Genomic DNA, 9,207 nt, shown 5'->3' with positions numbered 1-9,207 from the left:
GTGAAGGCCTTAACTCCGCCCTCCCAACACACACAACACCAACAAAAAAAAAAAAAAAGAAATCTAGCAGGTGCGCTTTATATAAAGAAAAAGCCCAATTTAATCTGTTGTGGTATGATTCAGCTGAATCTGGGAAGCTCCATGTCATCATAGATAGAAAAAGATAATGAATATGACAGATATTTTCAGAGATGTTAAGAATATTCCTCTAGGAACCACAACAATCTCCTTCAGGTTAGAGCAACTTATTCATTGAGAAAATGGGTGTTGGAAAAATTTGAATGGAGTCCGAGGACCAAGGAGCTTCTGGTTTCGTCATGAGCACATTTAGATTATTCATTTTTCAAAGCTGAACACCGAGTGCGTTTGAACTGCATGATTCAAGTGGCACTCGGTGCATGATCACCTGTCTGCTTTAAGTAGTCGCTATCAAGGGATATGTTTCACTTATCCAATTCGGAAGCTTAAATAAAAGGAAAACACAAGCATGGTGGTAAATTGCCCCCCACACTTGACTGTGAGAAATTGTTAGTTGCAAAAAACTTTGCATACTCACACAAATAGATCTTAATAGAAAATTTTGCATTTAGTATATAATTAACGAGTCTGACATGTTGAAATGAAAACGTTTGGTGGGAGAACTAGTTTGAATCCTATTTTCATTAGAATTTATTCTACAAGAATTCCTTCTCCAGGAAACCTTGCGTTTACATTTGGGAATTTTTTGCTGTATATCGATTTTCTTGTCTCCTATTTTTAGACAATGAAAAGATACATTAAGTTGTGTCATAGGAAAAGTTTTCTTTCGAACTCTGCGTTCAGTTTCATCAAAGATTTTAAAAGAAGGTTACTGTGAAAGTGCTACCTTTTGTCGAAATGCATTGTGCTTGCCTTTTGATTTAGTTTTAATTAAATCTTTTAATTTTAATTTTATGCAATGTAGTAGTTCTATTAGTTTAAAGTTTGCAAATCAAACTGCCAGTGGTTTCAGTAAAAACTTTAAATGTTCTTTTACGTGTATCTCTTCCAAACCAGCTACATGTGCTTTAGCTCTGCATGCTGAAAAATCAATTTGGAAATTAAATGCTTTTTTTTTATCCTACCTTTTACAATGTTACATTAGACAATTGCAAGACTTTGATTTAGAAGTATCAGACTGGTGATTCCCCTTGTAGACAATTAGTCGACATTTGTTGTTAAGGTGTTACCTGGCTTGCAGCATAAACATACTGGCATGATAATTTGTTAATAGTTGATTTCAGTTATAATTAAATACAATAGTTATACAAGAGACTTCAGTTACTTAATTCTGCTTCCTCAGTAGTAATGGTTATGACATGAGTGTGAATGACTGGAACTATTATTTGGAAATGAGGATTCTACAAGATGTGATTCTATTTTGTGATGGTTGTTAACCTAATGTAACCATTATGCTAAAATCAAATCATTACTAAATTTGTACTTAGTAAGGCTTTGTAGCAGGAATATCTCATGTTTCAATTGTTTACATGTAAATATGCTTCTTCCGTTTTCATGAGAATTGCAATGGATTCTTCAGATCCTTCAATTTTGTTTGGTAAAAGAAAATATTATGCTGAGGTACGTGATTTTTGAATTAATCCCCAAAATATCACTCTTTCTGTTGGTATAAGTAGATGACGTTTTTTTAGCTATAAGTATATGATTTGCACCTTTGAGTTGAGATTTTCTTTTTTCTGTTACAGATACTATTGCTTTCTGGTTCCTTTAACACTTCCCATCCTTGTTGTCAAAATATATTTCCATTGGCTCAGCATGAAGATCTTTAAGCATGCGTAGCTCAGACGAGGTATGAAAGCTAGTCATCTATGTAATTTCATGATGATTGTTATGAATTGGTTAGGCTTCAGACTTTGGTCCAAGTTCACTTGAAACCATTTGACATGAGTAGAGTGAAACAATGACAGTGTAATTTAGTATGAGAATTTTTCTGGTTGGCAATTACCCAATATAGTTAGTGATGGATGAGTACCTTCACTACTAAAGTGTAGTTATGTTGGGCCCTTTTGTGCTAGTGGCTTTCCCAGAAATTCAGAAGTTAAGAGGACAAAATGAGTATAATGACTTTCTTTCAAATAAATAACTTGCATGCATTTAACAATTGCGTCTGTCCAAGTTTTCTGATGAAGCAAGATTTCTAAAAAAAAGTTTTTTGAGGAAGACATTTGTGCTACTAAATCATCCAAGAAACCCATCCTTCTATTATTTTCCAGTTCCATGGGAGCTACTGATAATCTGGACGGCTGTTCAACTTGACTAAGTTGATTTTCCTTATTCAATAGTGTAGCTCAAGTCGAGATTTATTTCGTACTTGAATTTCACGTCAACTTTTTGAAATAAACAAAACTTAAGTATGAAAATTTTGAGTTTTTGGAAGAAAGTATAACTGAAACTATCTAATGAAATAGTGTGGGGTTCCATTAGAAATACATCTAAATGAAAAAGGCAAAAATAAGCTTTTTTGGGGGAAAAAATCTCTTTTGTTATTTTACTCTAGAATTAAGATCTCAACTAATCGAATATTTTTGTTCTTTTGAAATGTTCATGATGAAAGTCAAATAGTCGACGTATATTTATTTTCATTATTGATACTTTTGCCTTCTTACAGGAAAGAATGTACCGACTGTCACCATGAAAACCCTTCAAGAAAGCTCAGTAATATAACATGACAGAATCTCACTCTGTGAAAGAGGTTCATGAGATTTTACCCTTCTAACTGTATACATCATAGATTTTTGAAAACGCTGTAGCCTAGCATACTTTTGACCGCAATCTGCAAAACTCAAAGCAACTTAGGATCTTGCTTCTGTTCAATACCAGTTTGAATAGCTGGTAAGTCATGTAACTGAGAGAAACACGGAGTTACTGTAGTTTTTCTTCCTGAGTTACTGAGCTCAAAATTTTCATGCATCTCTTAATTTAGTTGACATTTACTACAAAATTGCTACATACCCCCTTTACTTGTATCTGCTATTGACCTCCATTCAGCTGCGTTTGTCTATTCACAACTCTCTGTGGATGTCAGTTTATTCTGGTTATTGTGTTGGAACTCAGAGTACATGTTGTGAAGCTGCTAATGTTAGATGATACTTTCGATAATGGTGGTGTTCATGTTAGTTTGTATTACTTTGACTAATTTACCGAGTACTTGCTATCTCTACGAGCATAGGTACGGGATAACTCTGTTTGTCAAAACTTACAATTTGATAATCAATCATATAATATTCAACTACGTTAGTTGACTCCTTTAATCCTTGGATTACGTACTATCCTGAAATTATTTTCTCTACACGTTCAGCCTCGGTTGCAATCAGAAAGGATTGACATTTCCATGCTGCAATAAAATCTACGTACAGTCAAAGGCGGACCCAGGATTTGAGGCTTATGGGTTCCTACCGTAATTTTAGATTAATATGCAATAATAATTGGGTTCACAGTTAGATATTTACAAATATTTAGTGAATTTCTTAATATAAATACAGGGTCTACGCAAAAGTTGCTGGGTTCCTCGAAACCCGTATTTTATGCTCTAGGTCCGCCCCTGCGTACAGTCAAACCTTTATATAATAACCTCTTTTGTTCCAGATTTTTTTGGTTGTTATAGACAATATATATATTATAACATAGCATGAAAATTGGTTTCATAAAAAGCTTGGCTTTATAGTGAATAGTTGTTATATAGCGATAAATGATGATCGTTATAGGAGAATCTGACTCTATAAAATTCCCAAATGATCAAGAGAGTCCGAAAATTTGTTTACTAGAATTCTGACACAGAAAACAAGAGTTTAATAACAGCATAAGAAATTTAACACTGGTGTATTAGGCGACGTGAATTTAACTCTCCGGTTCCAAATATTAGTCGGTTTAATAAAACTAAATTTGTTTATTCAATGTTAAAGAAAAACGAGAAGTAATTTGTTGTTGGAATACCTTTTTGACAAACCTACTATTATAATTAAGGCTATTAAATATTTTTCTTAAAGAGTGCAAATACATTAAAACACATAATATGTACAGGATGTGGTAGTTCCATATGTATTTCAAAAATAGCAGTCAAAAAAATCTCATCAGCATCTGAAGATTTTTAGGGAAACGGACAGCAGAAAACCAACGAGACATTTTATTACTTTAGTTAATGTAACAACATAACAATCAGAGACATCTGTAGAATACCCTTTGGATAAAAACAAAAGAATACAACAGAAGAATGCACCTCAATTTTCCTCTCTGTTCCCTTTATTACCAATATTTCCTCTGTCTATGGGCTGCAAAATTGCCAAAGAGAAATCTCTATTTCATCCTAACTCTATCCCACATCTAACCTTGAAGAAAAAGAAGCAATGGTACTTCATGAAACAAGAAAAAAAGGCCTGATATCAATCTCATTTGTGCCTTCTTTTGGATTCTCCATAAGCAACAACTCCCATCACTGTCATTGTATAGCCCGCGATTCCAATAAAAGTTACTGGATTTTGGAATATTAGTATGGAGATAACAACAGCCACTGCTCCTTTTGCATTGCCTAGGACCTATAGCAGGCCACAGATTATTAAAGATGTTAAACATCAGGTGAAAGCAATGTACATTGCAGATTAGCATGAAAATGACAGTACAATTTGAGAACCATTACTGATTAATATTGTAGGTGCTTGGACAATATTTGGTTGAAGTTTGAAGAAAATTTAAGTTTAAGTTGATCAAGGGTATTTACAAGTCTTGTGTTTAAACAACGAATTTAGAAAATTAACCTTCTTCGCCTGAGACTAGGCGTTATCTTTCGCGTTAAGTCTAAAGACATATGGTAAGTTAGAGAGCAAAGACATATGCTAATGACGAAATGGTCTATAGCGGCCAATGCTACAGGTTCTCTACTCCTGGGCTTGAATTCGAGACTTCTTATTAAGGGTGAAATTATGCTAATGACGAAATGGTCTAGTGGCAAATGCTATAGGTTCTCTATTCCGGGCTTGAACCCGAGACTTCTTATTAAGGATGAAAGGATTTCAACCATTCGACCATACCCCTTGGTTATCATTGTGCTTCTTTCTTTTGCCACATTAAACTATACCAATTAGAGGAGAAAAAAAGGTGGGGAGGGGGAGGAGGAAAAGAGAGGTATAGCGCGAACCTGGAGTGTCAAAGCACTGGTATGCTTAGTCACCAAAAAGTTCAACAAGTTGGCACCATATGCCATTGCAGAATTGACCAAAATAAGTAGGCCAAGGAACCTATGTTCAGTCGCGAGTGTCATAGTGACATCTATAACGTTGGGCTCCATAACGAGTGTAGCAGGCAATAAGACTAGAACAGCAATGGGTGACATGTAGAGCAGGAGATTCATTGAGTTCAGTTTTTCCCTGAAAAACAACAGCAGGTTATAGGAGAAACTACCACAATGTATCGATGGAACAACAGAATGAGATATAAATAGACAAAAGTAGTTACCCTTCAGAAGAAAGAAGGACCCCTTGAAGAACAGACTTAAAGGCTCTAGCAGCAGTTGCACCTATGCACATTAGAAATCCATAAAGGTGGAAGCTTGGCTCGCCCTGCCACGGATTAATTAAGATTCTTATTAGCCAGTAAAGAAAGAAAGCTCCTCAAATTCTCATGACAATAGGGATTCTGATGTTGCCAAGTTGTTCAATCATAGAAATCTGAAAACTTTTCAACTTGGTTACAAAACTGATTTCAACAACAATAGGCAAAGATCTGGTAGGCTTAATAAACTTCAAGCATAACACAATAGAAAGACCATGAAACTTCTATTTAGAGACAAAAATTGATCTTTATAACAATTGAACAGAATATGGAAGTAACACAATTTCTATTGAAAAGAAAAGCTTCTGCAAAATATAGAAATGATGAGAATTGTCCACTGGGGCAGATGGAGCCTTGTTCAATAGGTCCAACTATGACTCGGAGCATATACATGTGGAAGATTACTAATATTCCAACAAAGTTAAATTCTGGACCATAGTGCAACGAACTTAACGATTGAACTCATCAAATTTAAATTTTGATCCACCTCTAATTGTCGAGGTGGTATAATGTATCAAATGAGCATCATGAATTATCAAATCTGATCTCAACAATAATCTAGACAACAAAATTTCTGACTTTTGATATCTGTTTCTAATGTTTTTTTTTTTTTTTTTTGTAAAAAAAGAAGCAAAGATCAACTTTAATGTGGAAGGAATTTACCCAAATAGCCGTTCATATTCATTGTTTATTTTTCTAGCAATATACATAGTTTATACATTGATTATACATAATTATACACATATAATACATAAGGTATTCATATATTATACATCTACCGGCTATTTTTAGTTTAAGCAATTGGGTGTGCGGCTATTTGGGTTAATTCTACATTAAATAACCCAAAAAGTCAGAATATTAAGAAAAGTTTTTTTTTTTTTTTTTTTTTGTTTCATAGCACAAGCCATACTACAACCAGATCACTTGAAGATAATACAAACTAACAAGCAATCAACTACTTATTCAAGAAAATAAATAAGTTAGGAAATTGTAAACATACCCCACTTGCAATTATAACTCCAGTAACAACAGGAACAAGGCAACCATAAGTGATCCAAGCTTCTTGCTTTCGAGTCATCAAATAAGCAAACAATGCAGTGAAAAATGGTGTAGTGGCACCAACAGCCTGGTTAAAAGAAACAGGCAGATACCTTAAAGAAATATTGCCACCCACAACAGACCCACAAAAGACAATGCTGAGAGTAGCAATTCTGAAAAATTGGGATCTTGATTTAATCCTCTGAAAAGGTGCAATCTTGAGGAAAACAATGGATACATAGCTAAGAACAGCACAAGCTGTCATGTGACACATTGTTAGGAAAATTGGAAATTTAAATCCATAGTTTGATAACAATAATTTGTTAAGGAGAAGGACTCCTATGTTTGAGGAATACCAAAAGGTTATAAGTGTGGCAATGAAAAAAGCCTGCTTCTCTGATTGTGCTGATGACAACATGATTGGTTCTTGAATTTGAATGTACCCTCTTGTCGATACTACTAGTCTTCGTTTTTTTAACCCGACTAGAAAAATCTCATCAAGATAAATTGAATCGAAGACCCTATTCTCAACAAGTTTCAAGATTTATTTCTTGAAAATTTGGAGGGTGATTTTTTTATTTTGTTTTGATGAGTGTGTGTGTGTGTGTTTGGGAACTTTTCTGGGGAATGTATGAAAGTGGAAGAAAGAGAGCAATGTTAATTTGTGCCTCTTCTTCCTTTTCTTCCCCACACGTCCCAACCAACACTTAGGAGATTATTATGGCAGAACTAACTTCTTATGTAATGTATTGCGGTATATATAGAGAACTAAAAAGAAGCGTCTACCAACCAAATCCTTTTTTGAAGAAGCAGAGTTTTAGTTTTGTTAGGCATGCATTTATTATTTTGATATATTAGGATAAGACAAGTCTTAGCAAAATAAAAACTTTTTCTATTTTGACACTGATAAGTCGGACGATTCTTCAATAATTCAGGGTGATCCAATCTCTTCGACACTTTTTTAGCTGTATATTTTCTCCATTATTTGAAGGTGAAAGAAAAGATAGTCTAATTTTAAATTTTAATACATTTAGGTTTTGTATGAAGAAGGGAATTCACATATTTTGTGTGGTAAAACTTGATACTATTGAACAGAATATTCGCCACGTGTTCGTTGGATCATGCAAAAATAAAATAGGCAGAAACAATTTTAACAATAGAAGGGTTGAAAAGACTATAGTATTCGACCATTCGTCCATGACGATTTCCTAATTATATTATAATTTTCTTATCTTAGACTTTCATGTATAAACTTTGCTCGAACCTGTTGATATTAATGTGATGCTTATATTTTTGTAACGAATGAAAGCAATAAGTGATATCCTAACTAAAGATCTAAAGGCTATTAAATAGTGAGCCAAGCTAACGATCACCTATTACATTATGGAAAATATTTAATGTTATAAAAGTTTTGATTACTATATGATGTAAACTTCATAACAAATATTTACCCTAAAAAACGGATAACAATTGAATTTATATGTGGTTTTAAGGATATACGGATTAATTCAATACAAATGATAAATTGCATTAGATTAAACAGCTAAAAAACGTAATAAGTTGTCAAACCACTCAAGAGGTGTGATTCCGGACTCAGTAACAACCTCAGTGATATGCCTGCCTTCGATCTTGGACTCACAATAACGAAGCAGTGATGAACAAAAGTAAGAACTTTGAATAATAGAGAAAATGAGAGTATATTACCTTGATGTGCGTGTTACAATTTTCCCTAATGAATAATCAGACTCCCCTTTCTATAGTAAGGGAAATTTACCCTAAGCACAATTCTATAAAAGGTAAAATCTTCCATTTTATTAATCACTGATCTTCTGCTGGTACGAGCCGAGATTCACGCCGTGACATCTGGCGGGCACGAATATCACGGCCTTTGTTAGTCGTGCTCGTTTGTCTGACAACGTTCTCCGAAGTTTAGGGATTCGAATTAGGCTTGGGAGCGTTGCCCTAATTCGTCTGAGGGCAGGTGTTTTGCCCGAACCTTGATTCGAGGGGCTCCTTGCCTCGATTCAGGCTCCTTACAGTCACATCTCTGCTCCGTTTACTTCATCGATAACTGAGGCGTCCGAAGGGCTCGATTTTATCCTTACACAGATAGTCCCCTTATTTCTCGGAGAGTAAGTTTACAGAAACCACGAGAAACGACATATGCGCTTCGATTCCTTCTCCAATACGCCGTGACAGAAACGACGGAGAATCTGAAACGTCCTGTCAGTTGTGTCATTATGACTTCAAACACGCATCAGTCATCGCCTGGTCGCGAAACGACACGGTCCTTCTATAAATACTTCCTTCCTTCATTCATTTTTCACCTGTTGACCAAGCTTCTACACTCGATTTTTCAGGATATTACTGCCCTTCTTCATATTCCAATATTTTTACCCCCGTTCTTCAAGATTTTTCCGAAAGCTGCAAGTCTTTACATGCACTTGACCTTTCATCTTTCAACCTTTCTTCATATTTTTCAAGCTTATTCCATATAACAATGGCCAAAACTTCCAAATCTGTTCCCTAAAAAGTCGCTTCTTCTTGTCAACCGACCGCCGAAATGATGAAACCACTTCCGATGTG

The 9,207-nt window shown here is 34.8% G+C and overlaps 1 protein-coding gene and 1 long non-coding RNA gene across 2 annotated transcripts in view; one reads left to right on the top strand and one right to left on the bottom strand.

Annotated features, from left to right (window-relative positions):
• Positions 1 to 3,138, top strand: part of LOC109224999 — a 4,762-nt gene extending 1,624 nt beyond the window's left edge. Inside the window, exons 3-4 of the long non-coding RNA XR_002067792.1 lie at positions 1,725 to 1,828; positions 2,648 to 3,138. This is a non-coding gene — a long non-coding RNA (uncharacterized LOC109224999). The remainder of the gene's footprint in view (positions 1 to 1,724; positions 1,829 to 2,647) is intronic.
• LOC109224998 (probable sugar phosphate/phosphate translocator At5g04160) lies at positions 4,142 to 7,443 on the bottom strand. Its single transcript, XM_019389586.1, has 4 exons — positions 6,584 to 7,443; positions 5,488 to 5,591; positions 5,171 to 5,399; positions 4,142 to 4,571 (listed from the first exon to the last, which is right to left on the bottom strand). Exons 1-4 carry the CDS (start codon positions 7,037 to 7,039, stop codon positions 4,425 to 4,427), a joined length of 936 nt encoding a protein of 311 aa, XP_019245131.1. The 5' UTR covers positions 7,040 to 7,443; the 3' UTR covers positions 4,142 to 4,424.

This window comes from Nicotiana attenuata, chromosome 4 (assembly GCF_001879085.1).
Source record: "Nicotiana attenuata strain UT chromosome 4, NIATTr2, whole genome shotgun sequence".
In the NCBI taxonomy this organism is placed as follows: Eukaryota; Viridiplantae; Streptophyta; class Magnoliopsida; order Solanales; family Solanaceae; genus Nicotiana; species Nicotiana attenuata.
This window is presented reverse-complemented; position numbering and strand designations above follow the sequence as displayed.